The 18,376-nt window shown below is 35.7% G+C and overlaps 1 protein-coding gene across 1 annotated transcript; it reads left to right on the top strand.

The window, feature by feature from the left end:
• The first annotated feature begins 781 nt into the window (after positions 1-781).
• On the top strand, positions 782-15,122 carry LOC139691223 (zinc finger and SCAN domain-containing protein 2-like). The gene is made up of 5 exons (XM_071588969.1): positions 782-990; positions 1,172-1,342; positions 4,145-4,372; positions 7,096-7,219; positions 13,819-15,122. The coding sequence occupies exons 1-5, from the start codon at positions 856-858 to the stop codon at positions 14,547-14,549; spliced, it is 1,389 nt and encodes a 462-aa protein (XP_071445070.1). The 5' UTR covers positions 782-855; the 3' UTR covers positions 14,550-15,122.
• The last annotated feature ends 3,254 nt before the right edge of the window (positions 15,123-18,376 follow it).

The raw sequence follows: 18,376 nt of genomic DNA, 5'->3' as shown, positions 1-18,376 counted from the left end.
AGAGTTTGATGAAAATTTCTTTTTCGGTAGCCACGCGATTGGTGAACACATTCATTGAATTCTTTTCATAACCATGACATTGTCATATGGAACTAAGATAATGCATTAGTAACATTGGTCTGTATTATCATCAAAAAATTAAGACATAAGTTTTACCATTCATTATTAAATCATTATTCTAAACTTTAAACCATTCATAGGTGTTTGCATGGATTTAAATGTAACTATTGCCTTTTAAAAACACCCGCACCGCATCAATGTTCGAAGAATCATTTCGATGTTTATTAAGGAAGGAACCTAATGGAAACACGGAACATCAGAACTTGGAAAAAATTGATATAATGCTAGAGCTGCAACACATAATAACTAATACTTGCCTAAATCCATGGTTATACTTTCATTTAGACATCGCAAAAAGGACCATTATGAATCTTTTGACTCGGATCTTTCGAATGATTGAACGGAACATATATGAACTAATTATTTTTGTCCCTCTCGACTAAATATGAAACAATTCCTGTCTATTTCATCCCCTAACAACGTATAGGAAAAGGCAATTATTATTTTCCTTCGCCTAATTACCAGATTAAATCTTATTAGCCCGAAATATATGTGATCCGGTTTAAGATCCCCTCTTCCCACATCAATCGATACCATCGCCATTCGAAAGAACTTCTCAATTGAGTCTGACAGATGAAGAACGAAATGCAAGCGACCAGCTGTAAAGTTGTTTACCTATTGTTGGGCTATTATAATAACTTTTAATGCTACATCGAGTATATTGTGAAAGACGGCATCATTATTTTAATGTAAGGTTGTCCATTAAATTATTCGGAGTAGATTGAAACCTTCAGAATGTGTGATGAAGCACAATTAGAAGTCTGCAGATTGTGTCTAAGCAATCGTGGTGTGTTGATCAATGTTTTCGGCGAGAATAGTCAATTACAAATAATGTTGGAAAAGACTATAGAGGATTTAATTGATGTTCAAGTAAGTTTGGTTATTTGTGTTACGTGTTTTTTAAATTATCTGGGTAAGAAATCTTCGGTTAAAGAGTAAGTAGTTGGTTTATATATTCCGTGCGCTGTTGTGTAAAACTATACGTGATATTTGGGCGATAGGAGTTTCGTGCATTCCGGTTTTAATATCTGCTTATGAAATTTTTTATTAGGTTGTTGAGGATGCAAATTATCCCTGGTTGGTGTGTTCTAACTGCATGGAGAAGCTTACGGAATTCCGGCTGTTTAAGCGTCGATGTGCCGACTGTGTGTCTGATTTCAATGATCGCATTCAAAAGAGGCGCATCCCTGCTACAATAGACAGTATAACCAAACGAGAGGAGGTCAGTTGTATCTATTTTATTGAACGTTATTAGTAACGAAGACATTTGGTCGACAGTAGACGATTCTATGCATCATCTTTGATCATTATGCAGAAAAGCCATTTTCCTGTCAGAATAAACATTGTGGTCAGTCGTCAATATTTCAAAGGTTATCGAATATATTCATTCCTCCGGAAGAGAACGATGGATTAATTGAAATTCCTGCAGTAAATTTTTTGGATAATATATGAGGAGTGGATTTTCTTTCAGTTTTATATTTGCAGTTTCTTTTACTTCCCAAAATTAACGGAAAAAAATTCACGATAACATATGGGAAAAAATGTTTTTTTTAGTGAATGACATATCCGTGGAATCTTAATTCTTGCTTCCTAAGTGGGTCTTCACGTTTCAGTTATTTATTCAGTCCAAAAAATTACCACGCCAAAAACGTTGGACATTAGTAATTCAGTCTACCTTCCTGCAGAGGGCACCAATTTCACTTATTCTCCTTATATTTTCCATGCCATCGTCCTGCGTTTTCCGCAATTGTTCCTTTTATCCTAATGTTATTTAACCCAGTTTATTAGATAACTTTCTTTGCATTCATCTATGTGCAGATTTAGCTATCTTTCTAAACATCTCATCCATAAATAACAGATTCACTTTTGTTTTTCCATTCAAAGTACATATTTTTGTTTATGGGTTTTATAAAACCTTTTCAAATATATTCAAAATATTCTTCGTTTGTGCTTAACTCCTTTCCCTTACTTATGAGCCTCTCTCCAGTCAGCTGTCCTCTGCTGATTGTTTCTCCTTTGGCAGCTTTCAGCTCTCTACAGTCCGTCCTCATTAATCCAGTCCTAGACCATTTGTTATATCTACAAATACACCAGTCCCACCTTATCTATTTGCATTGGATGCCACAATTCATTAATACTAAATTGTGAACATTTTCTACATCCATTTGGGGGGAATTGTACGAATGCATAATGCTGTTTCTAAATCTTTGCCTTATCTTTCTTATCTTTCTCTTATCTTATATTAAATCTTTATCTTATCATTCTAAGTCCTTGTACCAAAACCATAGTCCACCACCTAATCATCATCTCTTCCTTTGCCTTTTATCGCATTTCAATCCCCTATTTCTGGCAAATGTTTCCCCACAGGAACACATCCTCATTATGCCCTCCACCTATAAATTTCTTCCTCCTTGTGATTGCTTGGTTGCATTTAGACCTGAAGGATGATCTGAATGAGGAACCCATTATTGCAGCACGCTGTTATGATGGAATTATTAGATAGCAGACATGTCTTTTCTCAAGCTCGTAGACCTTTTTTGCAGTGTTTTAAATACTTGCACTTAAAGGGCAGTGATTACTCTGCCTTTGAGAAAAAAATTCTTTTTGGACCACTCCTTTACTCTCAAAAAAGACATTTTTTTTAGTTTTACTGGTTGATGGATGCTCAAACCATGGTTTGTCATGAACCTTTTCCTGGCTATCCTTATCAACGCCTATAACTACGAGGGTCATCCGGAAAGTAGTACCCGTTCGTGAAATAAAGACACAAAAGTAAATATTAACAAACATAAAAAATTTTATTTGAAAGAGGATACTTTAAACTACTTCTCAACATAATCTCCAAGCAAATTAAGGCATTTGTCATAACGTGTGACAAGTTTCTGTATTCCTGCTGCATAGTCCTTCGCCGCCAGCTCATTGAGATACGCGAGGGACCCATCTTGCACAAATTTTTGCATAATGCAGATGGTGTTTAACAATTTCATGAACAATTGTTCGAGAAACATTGGGAAAATGCTCACAGATGTCATCAATTGTGACGCGCCGATCGTTCCTCACGAATTCGTCAACTGAGCTCACCAGTTGGTCTGTAATGACAGACGGTCTCTCCGAACGCTCATCGTCGTGTGTGTTCCCCCTCCCCATGTTGAAGTTGCGACACCACCGCCGAACAGACGACTCGTCCATTACATTGTCTCCATACACCTCCTTTAATTGGCGATGAATATCACATGGGCGAACGTTTCTTGCATTGAGGAATTTAATCACTGCCCTCACTTCACAACTGGCGGCGTTCTCAATTTTTTTAAACATTGTAAACAATCACAGAAACAACACAGGCAATGCTAGCGTCACGCAACTTGGCTCAGAGAAGGCAGACAAGCCACTGAAGCTATCTGACCTCGTCCAGCGGCTACTCGCGTCGTCAGCACTTCATGCGGCACGAACGGGTACTACTTTCCGGATGACCCTCGTACCTCAAAACGTCTGACTAGATCAAAGTAAAGTCCCAGTAAGCCTAAAAAATCATTTTCTTTGTCTTCTAAAGACATTTTTTCAGCATAGCAGATAACTTTTAATTGCATAAGGATGTTTAATTGTCAGTTCCAATTTGTTTCTGATATGTTCAGCGAATGGAGGTTTACAATAACCATCATTCTGCCATTTCTTAATCTTGGATAGCATTGAGACCAGTTTGGCGGCCAAACTTAGCATCTTCCTCACCAGCCTAGTAATTCCATATCTTTTCAACCAGCAGGAGTGTAGTGGAAAAAAAGTTCAATTGCATTATTTTCAAAATTCACCCTGTAAAATGATATATAATCCCTTCTTTGAATACTTGATACAAGCCATTTACTTTCTAATCCTCAATTGTGATATTTTTAATAAAATCCTGCATGATTCCCTTGCTAGAATTATATAAAACAGGTTAACCAGAAGGGTTTATTTCCTTGCTGCTCAAATTTTGAAAACTTGATGAAAGGGTATTTTTAGCTATTGGTGCATGTATTCTTTGCATTAGTTTCCCAGTGAGATCAAGAAAGAGATTGATGATGACTGCACGGTAGCCAGTGACTCTGTTGACAGGACTGCTATGATTGTTGAAGATGACATAATTGATGTCAAAGAGGAGGTTGATGCTGTCAGTCATTACTCAGCTTCTCCAGTAAGGGATAATGATTTGTCTATGGTCCCATCAATGCAGGAAGGTTGCAGTCATTGGCCAGATAATGAAGAAGCAGGGAATTTGGTAAGTGCACATATTATTAGTGTAATTTGCCAACTATACGGTGACTCCAGGTATCTATTTCAACTCTGCTAAGTGAAACATTCCTATGACATGGCATCTCTTGGCCTTATAATTAGGCCACATTGTTTCATAAGGCCATCACAGACCTCAGTGCAAATTTCATTCCTTTAAATCCATAAATCATGTAGTTAGAACATTAACAAGTTTAAAGATCTGGTGTTCTATTCCTGGTCAAGGAAACATTTTAATGCCTGTGATCTGCTTGATTCCAGCTTCCTCACCTAATGTCCCTAACATGTATTCCTTTCCTTTTCCTAATATTTATTTCAATCTAAATGAATATTTGTTCTTCATATGGTAGGATTTTGTGTTTTTGTGTATTTGGCCAATTTGGCTTGTCTCTTTCTTCTAGCTATATAGCCACAAAATTTACTCTTCTTATCCTTAATGAACTTGTACAATTGCTTACCTAATATCCCGTTCCCTTGTATTTAGTCTATTTTTCTCCTGGAGGGGAAATAAGCTCTCTGATGCTATTTCTTGAAAAAGATTTATGGTACTTAATTTTGTTTGGCCCCTGCAGATCTCAGTATAAATTAGGTCTCCTTGATAGCTCAAGTCATAAGAGCATCTGCCTGGCAAGTTGAAAGACCAGGTATCTTTGTCCTGGTCAAGTAATTATTTTAGCATATTGTGAACTCTATGATCATAAACAAACACCTTGTCAATTGCTTTTGTTTGTTTGATAAGGAGGATTATATAGTCCGGGTTCTTTACAGCAAGGAATCAAAGAGGACTGGTGTAGATTTGGTAAATGATAAATCAGGCAATATGAAGGAATGGAATAGTTCCATGCAACCTATTCTTTCAGTATAAAGAGCAACAGTTGAGAGAAAGGACACCTCTTCAGCCAGCACTCAGGTATACTTGATGGCTAATAAAAATTTTGGTGAGATGATGGTTTAAGTGAGAAAATAAAAAAATTATTCACTGATTGCAAAAATTTCAGAGTGTAAAAATCATTTCCCTTGACTGGGATTCGAACCCAGATCCCTCAATATCCAGTTGAGTGCTTAAGCCACTTAAGCTATAAAATTTTTCAAAGGAAAAACACCATAAGTGTTTAAAGTTTGCTTTAACCTCGTGGACTGTGGTGCATCATGCATGACTACGAATGCCTGTGACATTGTATGTAAGGTATTTCGTCACAACATCTTGTTCCTTTAAAAGCCCCAAAATTTCAGAGTTTAAGAGGATGCCTCGGTAGCTTAAGTGGTTAAAGCACTCGACCGGATATTGAGGGATCTGGCTTCGAATCCCAGTCAAGGCGAATGATTTTTACCCTCTGAAATTGTTGCATCAAAATGCACATTAGCGGATGACTCCATTAAAAGTTACTGTTGCAGCATCTACCACAGTTTCTTTGGAATTTGTCAAATTATTCACTGATTTAATTCTTTAATCCTTGTTGATTATTATTTTTGTGTGTTCGGAGTTTTTTTCGTTTTTTCTCCTGGATAAGAATAAGAAAGATGTTAACGTTCCATGCCTGTACATTAAACTTAACCTACTCTGAATTGTTAGATGACCATATAAAAATTTTGTAATCCCTTTCATGAATAGTAAATGATATTAATTAAACTGTTATCAGCTGCAGATGTTCCATGTTTGCAAAAATTAGCAGTTCTCATATAATTTAAGTGTCAAAACTATATTTCAAAAATATGCTAAAAAGCAATTTTGACCTGATGATTTTATTTTGAAATGATGAGCATCTGCTACAATAAAGAGTATTTTGCACATGTTTGGCATTAGTTTCATGGAGAGATGAGGGAAGATTTTCTCGATGATGCAATCAGCAGTACTGCCATTAAAATTGCGGCTGTGGTAGTCCAAAATGTATAACCAAGATTATTATTCCATAATGACCGTTGACTACTAAAACTGCTAAAGGCAAAGGATATTTAAGTATTGAGTCTTAAGAATCGTTCTGTTCATCTCATATCTTATTCTTTTCAAAGGGAGATTTTTAAAATGATTTCCACAGTGGTGTGACATTTCCCTCTATAATACTTTCCTATCTCAACTGAACAGCCTGAAATATATGTCTATCATCATCTCTGCTAAACTCATTTCCCCCTTTCATTCCATCTTTAACTTTCTTATTCTTACCATTATTTCCTTCATTGAGTAATATTCTTACTTCTTTATTATACTGCTAAACATTCCATTGGACATTAATATGCTGTCCGCATCCATTGGTTCTTTTATGCCTTTAGAATTTTTCTGATAATCCTCTCTCTTCCCCATTTTAACAAGATATTTACACTTTGTTGCTTGTTATGTTTTCATTATTTTTCATCTCAAGTGATCCTGAAGGACTTGCAGTTTTTATTCTTCTGAAAAAAAACAGTTTTTAGAAGTTTATAAAGATTTCCATGCATTTTTTTATCAATTCAAGTACATGGATTTTTTATACTTTGAATTGTTAAACCCCCCCGTTAATTTATGGTTTAAAATGGACATCATTAGTTGACATTGTAAAGTTCAATTTGGGCAGATCAAAAGTTTGATGAAAAATCAAATTGTTTTTTAGGCCAAATATTTGAATTAATATTTTAAATCTATCTTTAAAATGTACAGTTTGTATAATTTGTGAGGAATTTGAAAAAATTTTGTTTGGATATACTCTATGACTGTTAAGTTGGTCTTTTATTTTGCAGGCTTATTCTGAATATGTAAAATTAGAGTTTTCTTCTCATGAGGATGGAGACGATAACAAACAGTGTGTAGCTGACTTTGGCCAACATGAAGGAGGCCTGAGAGGGGAAGTATTGCCGACACAAGGTAAGGAGAGCTCAGGATATAGATGCAGTTTCACTGTTTTACTTTTTTGGTAATGGGGATCTGTTGGTGGAGAAATAATGACGTTGTCACTACAATTTGATGGTGATGGCTAGTTTTTGTTTTTTTTCAATTTATGTGAATCAGTTGTTATTTATTATAATGATGCGATTTTCTAGAAAGAAAAAGGCTAAGCTTAACATTAAAATAGGAGGGCAAAAACTAGACCAGGTAGAACAATGTAGGTATCTCGGAAGTGTATTGGACCAACATGATAAAAGTAGTAGGAATGTATGGAAAAGAATTGCGCTAGGCAAAGAGGCTTTCACAAGGAGGGAGTTAATAACATTGAGTATGGATATTAAGAAAAGACTCGTAAAAACTTTGATATGGAGCGTAGCTATGTATGGTGCGGAAACGTGGTCATTGAAGCAGGAGGATAGACGTAGATTGGAGGCTTTTGAAATGTGGGTGTGGAGAAGAATGGAGAAGGTGAAATGGACAGAGAAGAAAATAAACGAGGAAGTACTTGGTATGGTGGGCGAAAAGAGGGGTTTGTTGGGAGCAATCCTATGGAGGCAGGAAAAGTGGATGAAGGGGGTGTTGACCGGCAGTGGGATGTTGAAGACTATGATAGAGGGTAGAATGTTGGGCAAAAGAGGAAAGGGAAGGAACAGGATAGGGATGTTGGACGGGATGAAGGGAAGAAGAAGTTACTCATAGATGAAGAGGGACCTGATATAGAGGATGATGGATTTTGTGTTTTGTTAGGAGTAATAAAATATTTGTTTGGTAGTTGTGTCCATCCAAAAACCTACCTTAACCGGTAGATTACTTAAAAAAACAATTCATATAGAATAAATGATGTCATGACAAAATTTGTTAGAAAATTAATTTGCTACAAAGTAAACTTGTGTCTCAGACAAAGAAGGATTGCAATATTAGTTCTAAATGAAACTACAAATATTTCCTAAATAAAACTGTCTGGAAACCAAAAATAATATGCCCTAACCAAAACTATTGATTAGCATAATGTTATATTTATTGATGTACAATGTAATTTTCCTAGTCAAATTTGCCATTTCTTGTTATGTCATGTCAATGGCTATTAAGTTGTATATTTTATTATCATGATTAAAATCAAATGTGCTGATAGACAGTGCCAGGTGACACACAAGTCCTAAGTAATCACAAAAGATTATAGGTACAATCAGTCATTAAACAAAAGTACACTTCAAGGAAATTTTAAAATGAAAATCTCTTTCACAAAATAAGAAAATCTCCGTGTCATTTAGATCAATCAATCAGCAAGAAAAATAGATAAATGAAATAAAAAATTAAGCTGCTACATAATGCTGCTATATACTTTTGTATCACACATAAATTACATATATTCCTTATATCCTCTCTTAAAAGTATATACTCTGTTAGGAAAAGGCTAAAGTAGTTTTGCAGGTAAGGCATTCCAATCAACAATTTATATACTTAGAAAAGAAATTTTTTTATTCTTTCTTTGTGCCTTGCATTTTACCTTGAATTTGTGGTCATTTTTCCCTATAGAATTTTGTATTCCCTCTTCTCTCCTAATATCTGCCCAAGCTTTCTCACCCTTCAGAATGCAGAACATTCCATAAAGTCTACTAATTTTTCTTCTACCATATAGAGGTTCCTAGCCCAGCTTTTTTAACAGGTTAAACATGCTCTGTATCCCCATATACTTTCCCAGTGCATATCAGGCAGCCTTTCTTGGTATCTCTTCTAGTTTTTTTTTATTTTTCCTTCATAATGGTCCCATACAACAGATGTATAGTCTAAAATTGGTCTAACAAGTATCTTATATGCCTTTTCTCTAGTTGCTCTGACACTTCTATTAATGTTTCTCATCACCCAAGGAAAAGTTTTGGAAGATTTTTGTAAAAAATTACAGCACATTTTGCCATCACACTTAATCCTTAGTTGAATAGATTAAGTATTTGCAGCTATCACCTCTAGGAATGACATTTTTTCAGAATTATTGTCCCTATACTTTCCATTTACCTTGTTTTGAAAAGTGATGGATAGGCATTTGCTAATATTTTTATCCACCTTTTTATTTATCACCCAATTGCCATCTTATTAATGTCCCTTTGAAATATGGTGCGGTGACTGTTAATTTCAACTTTTCTGTAGATGATAAAGATGCCTGCAAAAAGTCTTATCTGAGAATTAATATTTTCCTGAGAGATTATGTTTAGGGATTTAAAACACAACCAAATATGCTTCCTTGTGAGAATCCCAATGTTATCCTTGTTTTTTCATAATATAATTCTCTTAATTTGATCCTGTGTATTCGACCTTCCATGAAATTTTTCATCCAAGAGATTACTCTTCCATCTGTGTGTAGTGGCAATTAACCCATCCTAAGCATTGAGCAACTATGGTTAACTTTGTGAAAGGATTTTAACAGGTCGACTATTACAGCATCCACTTCTATTCCCGCATCCATAGAGTGAAACATTTCTTGGCAGATCCCTAATATCTGAGTTTCACAAGAATGACCTTTTTGAAAACCATATTGGTGACTCTACAATCAGTTCTCATTTTTCCACATATTCGAGAGATAATCATTGATTATCTTTTCTAATAGCTTGTATACAACAGACATCAACCTTATCAGTCTATAAATATCAGCTAAAGCCTAATCTGTTACTTTGAAAATTGGCATAACATATGCCAATTTCCAAGCATTTTGCAGGGCATTTTGTTTAAGATAACATTGAATAAATGATTTATAAAATTTGAAACTATAATAATACCCAATTTTGGCAAGTCAATTGAGATACCACCTTGCTTTTTTGATCAATTTTCCCTCATTTTTTTGGTAAATTTCTGTGCTAATTGTTTTAATACTGTTTGTATTCAATTTTTTTTGCCTCCCTGTAGACTTAAAGATGTATCTACAGAATCCATTTTTTTAACACTACCTTAATTTTTTAACATTACTTTACCTTATAAATCAAAAGAGAGATGGTATTTTTTTCCACACTTCATTTTATAAGTCAACCGGTTTCGTCGCATAGGCGACATCATCAGGTTCATAGATTCAGTGAGTTCCAGAATATATAGTGTTTTGAGGAGGGGGGAAGAGGAGGGAGAGGGGGAAGGGAAAGAGGCAGTGGTAAAAGGGGGGGTGTGGTGTGAGAGAGAGCGTGGTACTGGGCGTGGGTGACTCAAAGGGAGGGGTGGGGTAGATGTAGGCTAAGTGGAAGCTTGGTTAGGTATGCCTTTCACAGCGGGGGTTGGGGCATCATGTATTGTGGTCAGAGAAATATCCAAAAGGGGGGAATTGCTCACAAATATATTCTCGTTGGCAATTTTTCCTGCCTTTTGATGCTTCCTAATCTCCAACTTCTCCAGACAATCCATTCTTCTTCCCTTTTTCTCGAGGTGAAGAATCTCTGGGACAAAATCTCTCCTGTGGTCCCTTTCCCATAGGTGTTTGGCAAAATTGGATCTGTTTAAATCACCATTTCGTAGATGTCTTCTGTGTTCCTCTGCTCTTACTCTGAATGACCGTCCAGTCTGGCCAACATAACAAATTTCACAGTCCCACATTGGAGTTTATAAATACCACTTCTATCATTGATGTCAATATTGTCCTTGGTTTTGTTTAACACAGCCCTTAAGTTACATTTGTTGTAATATGCAATTTTAAAATTGAGTCGCCCACGCCCGGTACCACGCTCCCTCTCACACCGCCCCCCTATCTTTTACCACCGCCTCTTTCCCTTCCCCCTCTCTCTTCCTCTCCCCCCCCCCTCAAAAAACTATATATTTTGGAACTCACTGAATATAAGTACCTGATGATGTTGCCCATGTGACGAAACCGGTCGACTTATAAAGGAAAGTGTGGAAAAAAGTACCATCTCTCTTTTGATTTATTAGAATAGATTTCCACAAAGTTAAGCCTGAAACCATCGATTACCTTTACACTGCCTTTACATTGCCTACCAATTATTAAACACATTACATTTTCCTTAATGTCAGCAATTAGTGTTATACCCTCTTTTTTAAGCTATTATGCTTTCCTTTTTGTCTTTCCTACGGAGATACATATGAAATTTATTTTCATTATCTCTCCCGATTATGTTCTGTAAGAAACTTTCTTAAGCCAATATATTTTCTCTATTCAATTCAAAAACTAATTTTTTGTAAAATATGAGACATTTTTAGCTTTTTTGTGAATTACTGATAGTTTTTTCTTCAAGGATCTGATTTTGCAGGGGTAGAAATAATGAGCAATATTTGATTGAAATTCGCAGCATGAAATTTCTCTGATATTTTAATCTTTTCCCTGACAAAGGAAAATCATTCTTAACATGAAATATTTATTTTCCCTCAAGCTAATTATTTTGTGAAAGCTTAGAAAATGTTCTTTTCATTCTTTCATGAAGTCCCTGTCAAAAATAATTTTTTTTTTGAAAAGTTGACCTCCGAAATCAATACTTGTTTAAAAGTAATGTAATGCAACATGGAACCACTTCATTGGCTAATTTCCTTTGTTAATGATTTCATTTATAAATACAAAATAACAAGTTTTAATTATATTCATTAATTTTAGCTGAAAAATATCAGTGAAAATGTAAACATTAGTGCGTTATCTTGTAAAATAACATTAGAATTTTGATTTTTATATTAATTGAGTAGATATTGGAAGAGCTATGAGTAACTTTTATTACCTACTTATTTTTTTAGTAAAAAATTAGGTGCTCATGGGATGTATATTATGGGTGAAATCAACAATGGGCATAGTCACTTATAGGGTGAAATTTGTGCTAACCTAATATAATTAATTTGATTGCTAATAAAAATTTTAATTATCAATGAGATAAAATAATTTTTAAAGTATTAAAAAACAATTCCTAGATATTATTTTATGCAATAGGAATATCAGGTTTATTATTTTATCTTTTTATGTAATATAAAGAAGGTTGCAGAGTTCCAGTAGGTAGAGCGTTAGACTGTACTGACCAGAAGGTCCCGGGTTCGATTCCCGGGCAAGGCACTCTGGGCACCTGCAGCTCCACCCAAGCTTAAGTGATTTTTTGGGTACCAGATCCTCCTGGAAAACCATAACCAGCATAGGAAAAAGAACTGGCCTCCCTACCTTAATGTCTGAATTTTCATATGCTATATAGTTTAGTACTGGATGATCTCTACCATCACCTACTAAACCAACCTTCGGGTTGATTACTGTGTTTATGGTTTTTTTTATATTTTATAAATGATTTCCAAAGAAATGATTTAAGTCATATTTCGATGATTAGTACCAATTATTTGACCTTGATGGCTCTGGATCTGCAGCTCTTAAAATTAATTGTTGCCTTACACAGTGCTTTGCCAAGTACCTTTCATCAGTATTATGAATAATTTTCTGTTTAATATGAAACCCACATCTGTTTTATATTCAAATAAAACTACTTTTGAGTAAAATTGTCAACATCTAAAATATGCAAATATACGATCTTGCACTATTCAAAGACCGGCTAAGGAATGGTTTGATATTTATTTAATAATTACCTATAAATATTAACAAATCTTGGCATATTGATGCAAGAAATTTTGATAGCTGTTTATTAGTTGCTCTTTAAGTAAAATATAGTGTGTTCAGGTGTATGTGCTAGACTCAGTAATTATTTATCGTCATGATTAACAATTTGCCCTGTTATATGAAACCTACATCTTTTGATATGCATGTGACAATCCTTTTGTGCAAATGTCAACATCTAGAAGAGGTGAAAGAAAATTTTAGCAAAACCCAAAGACAGACTAAGGCATGATAATGAATTTTAGAATAAAAAACCATTAATGCCGTAATCAACCCAAAGGTCAGTTTGGTAGGTGATGGTAGAGTTCACTCAGTACTAAGCCCAATGGCATGTGAAATTCCCAAATCAGGGTAGAGGTGCCAATTCCTTTTCCTGTGCTGGTTATGGTTTCCCAGGAAGATCTGGTACCCAAAAAATCATGTAGGTTTGGTGAGGCTGTAGGTGCCCAGAGTGCCTTACCCGGGAATTGAAACCTGGACCCATCAGCCAGTAGTCCAATGCTCTACCTCCTGGACTATCACAACCCACCATTTTAGACATGTACAATTTTTATTATATTTCAAAGAATGATTTTATTGTAATTACTTACTGCATGCCATCATTCCTGACCATTATTAGTCTTATTATTCTTAGTAAGTAATATTGGAAAGTTAAAAACTTTTCAGCACATCTGTTTGTTTTGAGAACAATGTATCTGACAGAATTCCTGTATAAAACAAATTAAACCAATGAAATCAGCATAAGGTGATGACAGATGCTTTTGTTTCTGGGATTTTAACATAATTAAAGTTGGTAGGATTCATAGATCAACAGATGAGTGTTTATGTAGAAAGTAATGTATGCATATGATTATAAACAAATGCATACATTAATGATTGTACATGAACATGTTGAAACATGTAGTTATTAATGTTCATAAATCTGTTTATTCAAATTAGCATTGGACATATTTGTTCATTGCAGGAGATAACTGTTCATTGATTATCTTCTTTTTCATATTTATCGATCTTTCAGATAATGGCGAAAAAGAATTTAATGCAGAAAAATATGCTGGAGGCACTCTCCTGCACGTTTGTCAAATTTGTTACCAGGAATTTGCAGAAAGGGACCTTCTCAAAGATCACATGTCACATATGCATCTTAGGCAGATGATGCAGTTCAGTTGTGATATCTGTTTGGAGGTGTTTGATCATAAAAATGACCTTGGAAGACATATCAAATTAGTGCACCCTCTAAAGAAGAAGCATCAATGTCAATACTGCTCCCGAAAGTTCCAACATATGAGTAAACTGAAAATCCACATGTCAACACATACTGGAGAAGGGCTTTTCAAATGTGTGTTGTGTCCGAAAAGTTTTGCTCGGAAGAATGATCTAGAGAGGCACACATTGACACATACAGGTGAGAAGCCACACGAATGTGATGTATGCTCTAAACAATTTGCTCTAAACAGTGCTCTGAGGAGGCATATGTTGATTCACACTGGTGAAAGGCCATTCAAGTGTAAGATATGCTCAAATACATTTATACAAAGCATTAATCTGAAGTCGCACATGATGACACACACTGATGAGCGGCCGTACAAATGTGATTTGTGCTCAAGGGCATTTGCTCTTAATAGTGCTTTAAAGAGGCATGCATTGACGCACACTGGTGAGAGGAAACATAAATGCCAGATATGCTCAAAGGCATTTGCTCAAAATAGTGGCTTAAAGAGGCATATGTGGACACACTCTGTAAAATGATCATAATACACATAGATATATTAAAAATCAATTACTCATAAACATGTATTAATAAGAAGGTACACAAATAAGTAATAACCAACTGAAGATCTATCACTGCACATTAACCTGTATCTCCCAAAAAGTGCCAAGGTAACCTAATTAAAGTGACAACCCTTGTAGTGCTAGCCACTTCATTTTAATCATTAATGGATCTATCCATAATCAAAAATGAATCCCCGATCAAAGAAAATAATAAGCATCACATTTGATAGTAATACCCAATATTTTTTCTTTTGTTGGAAAGATAGCCTCTGTGCATCTATTAAAATCCCCACAAAAATTCAGACTTTGACCTGCAAACCATAACATTGTGTCAAAATGTTAACATTAACCATTAATTTTTACTTCATTTGCAATCTTCTAGATAGCCACTCTTGCATCAATTAATTCATAAAGTGGATACATGCATTATTTTTTGTTGGGTTGGTGTTTCTCTTCTCAGCTCTGAATTGGTTAAAGATTGCTCCAGAAAAAAACACTTCTGAGATATGAATATTATTCTGTGTCAACTAATTTTTCTCCCACATTATTACTATAAGATTTGTGCTTTTCTCTCTGGGCATTTGCATAATTTTTCTTTCCTTCATTAAAAGTATTTTGAATATTTAATTTTTTGAATTTATTTACATTCCTCATGTGATCCTTTTTCCATCCATATATACTCTGTTATAATTTATGTAGCAATTTGCATATCAAGTCTAAATTGACATACATTAAAAGTTAAATTCTTTGAATCAACATTAATTACTTTCTCAGCAAATATCATTTATAGCTCAGGAGATATTTGATAACCCAGTCTGACAACTAATGGTAATAAGTCATGGATTTCACGAAAAATGTATATATATACACATCAAGTGCAAACCCATAGATATATGCATTGGTCTAAACACACTTTTGTGTAATCTAGTTAATGGTTTGTTAAATCTTTAATCACAGGACTTTTAGTTCTCAAATGAATTGCATTTGGCCTCCATCACATTGGTTGATACAAGTAGCTTTGGGTCCATCCACTGCCCCAAAATTCTTGCCTTTCAAAGGTATTTTTAAGCATAGATACCAAATTAAGTCAGGTAATTCCATGTCGAGGCTGTGCAGGAGCTGGTTTGTACTAGTACACCTGGTTTAACCATAGAGTCAGTGACATAGAAAGCTGTATGGGTGGGCACTATATTTTTTTGCATAAAAACACAGTAAAATACATGCTCCGCATTTTTCTCAACTGCTAGATAACGTGGACATTCTTGGGACACCTCATGCTTGATTGGTTAGAGTTAGGCTCATTAGCACTTCTGGCCTGATAGCATCCATATCAGGTAATAATTGACTGCATCAAGACTGCAATTCAAGCAACTGTCAACTTAAGGAGTCAAATGGTGCATCCATTTGCCTTTTATTGAGTCATCTCACCTTTTTTCCACTGTTCTAAAGTCTTTACTATCTTCAGTTTTCAGGTCTTGTTTTTTTCTTTCAGTCCTCATATAGCTTTCCTTCGTTTGAAGGTCTCCTTCTGTTCTTTAACTAGTATTTGCATTTGCAGAGGTCCTGAGATTGCTTGTACTGCTTCCTTGGATACTGCATAATTTACTTGCTACTTGTAAGGCACTTAGCCAATACACAGACGTCTCCCTCTTACACATGCTCTGGATTGAGTGCATCGGCCCAAATGGCAGTGCCATACCTGATGACCAATGCAGTGACTAACATCAGGACTGCTCTTCTTTTCTGCTTTGGACCTCTGACATTAGGTATAAGCTATGCTGCCACCTCTTTACTGCTGCTGCCTTGATGCTTGTGCTCCCTATCTGCACTTGAAGCTCAGATATGGGTCAATCTGTATGCTGAGGTATCATAAAGATGACTGGTAACAATTCAATGTTCTCTTACTATCAGAGTTATGTTCTTCAGGATATTCCTGCTGGTAACAAGGCATGCTTGTTTTGTGTTTGGCCCGCTCTAATCCCTCAAAGACTAGTCACACCAAGACTGATAGTTCAACATATTCAGGCTTGAGGTCGTGGAAGTTCATCATAATGAAATAAGACCAATTTGCACTTTTCCACAATTTATTTAACGTACGACGCGTTTCAACTCACAGAGTCATCATCAGGTACAAGACAAACTAAATAGTAAGGAGACCTTATTTATATGTACAGCAGATGTGGTTGGGGAGGGAAAGTCGAGTAGGGGAGAGGAGGAGGGGCAGAAAGGTTATAAAGAGCGAAAAATGGGGGGTTAATGACAGGAAAAACCACAAAGTGGGGGACGAGGGGCTGGATTTTTGGGAGCGGGTTGTTGCATAGCAGGCAGTTAAAGGCTTAAGGACATCGGGAAGGAATTATCAGTAGGAGATAGGGGAGGGGGAGGGGAAGATGGGATAAACAGGTAACTTTCTAGGAAGTACATATAAATAAGGTTTCCTTACTATTTAGTTAGTCTTGTACCTGATGATGACTCTGTGAGTTGAAACGCGTTGTACGTTAAATAAATTGTGGAAGACTGATAGCTTCAGGAGTGTTATGGCTCTTCCACAATCCAAACTAATTAGATGGAGGTTAAACTGGAAGAAAGGGAACTAGTCTGCTATATCCACTGAGTAAGAAAGATTCCTTCCTTCATGCAACAGTTGTACATGGAGAGGAACATCTCTGGAACTTCTTCAATGGTGGCTTTCAATGCAATGTTATGGATGCCATCCAGACCTGGAAGTCATGAGATCCTCCACTTGAAGCACACGTTCCCTTTAATTTCTCAAGTATCACTGCCAGTATATCATTCTTGTCACATTACTCAGTCAGGTCATCCAAATTTTGTTGCTGTAGAAACAGCCCCCTCATGATCTTTTGTAGCTTTTTTGGGCACGTGGATGAAAGCATTGACTGGGTTGTTAGCCTTTTTATTATTACCTTATATTATTTACCCCATGGATCACCATTGACCTCTTCTAGTAGCTCCATCCAACATATCTTCTTGCTAGTCTTGAGCACCTTAGCCAGCTTACTCTGGGTATTTTTGTAGATCTTTTCCCACTTGAGGTGACTGGGCTTAGACCTATTCCATTTATCCTAGGATTTTGTTCAAATGCATTTTCAATGCAATGTACCTATTTTGTCATTCTATCAGTATACAGGTAAATGTCAATTACCTTTTCCTTTACAGGGCATTGTTAGGTCATATGTCTTGGTTATCTGACTCATAACCTCCTTTATCTCTTTGGGTTCATTTATTGTGTTAACTGGCCCTCACCAGTGCTGCTGTAAAAAGTGAAGAGCCATTACACTCTTGATGCCATCAGTCTTGTTGTTACTAAGGCAAAAGAGGCAATAACTGGCAAAATATAAAAGAAGAACAAGAAACATTACTGCCTGATAGTGACATTAGATATCAAAAATGAATTCAAGTTGGCCAGATGGGAATGTATTATGGAGATGCTCTCTGAAATACGAGGGTCATCCGGAAAGTAGTACCCGTTCGTGAAATAAAGACACAAAAGTAAATATTAACAAACATAAAAAATTTTATTTGAAAGAGGATACTTTAAACTACTTCTCAACATAATCTCCAAGCAAATTAAGGCATTTGTCATAACGTGTGACAAGTTTCTGTATTCCTGCTGCATAGTCCTTCGCCGCCAGCTCATTGAGATACGCGAGGGACCCATCTTGCACAAATTTTTGCATAATGCAGATGGTGTTTAACAATTTCATGAACAATTGTTCGAGAAACATTGGGAAAATGCTCACAGATGTCATCAATTGTGACGCGCCGATCGTTCCTCACGAATT

This window comes from Hetaerina americana, unplaced genomic scaffold (genome assembly GCF_022747635.1).
Source record: "Hetaerina americana unplaced genomic scaffold, ioHetAmer1.1.p SCAF_307, whole genome shotgun sequence".
In the NCBI taxonomy this organism is placed as follows: domain Eukaryota; kingdom Metazoa; phylum Arthropoda; class Insecta; order Odonata; family Calopterygidae; genus Hetaerina; species Hetaerina americana.
Note: the sequence above shows the minus strand (reverse complement) of the source record. Positions and strands in the feature narration are given on the sequence as shown.

Bases quoted from the DNA above. Each gene is read 5' to 3' on its own strand.
- LOC139691223 (XM_071588969.1), top strand. From the start codon at position 856: ATGTGTGATGAAGCACAATTAGAAGTCTGCAGATTGTGTCTAAGCAAT. The intron at 991-1,171 runs GTAAGTTTGGTT...ATTTTTTATTAG, and splicing joins AGGATTTAATTGATGTTCAA to GTTGTTGAGGATGCAAATTA. The intron at 4,373-7,095 runs GTAAGTGCACAT...TTTATTTTGCAG, and splicing joins ATGAAGAAGCAGGGAATTTG to GCTTATTCTGAATATGTAAA.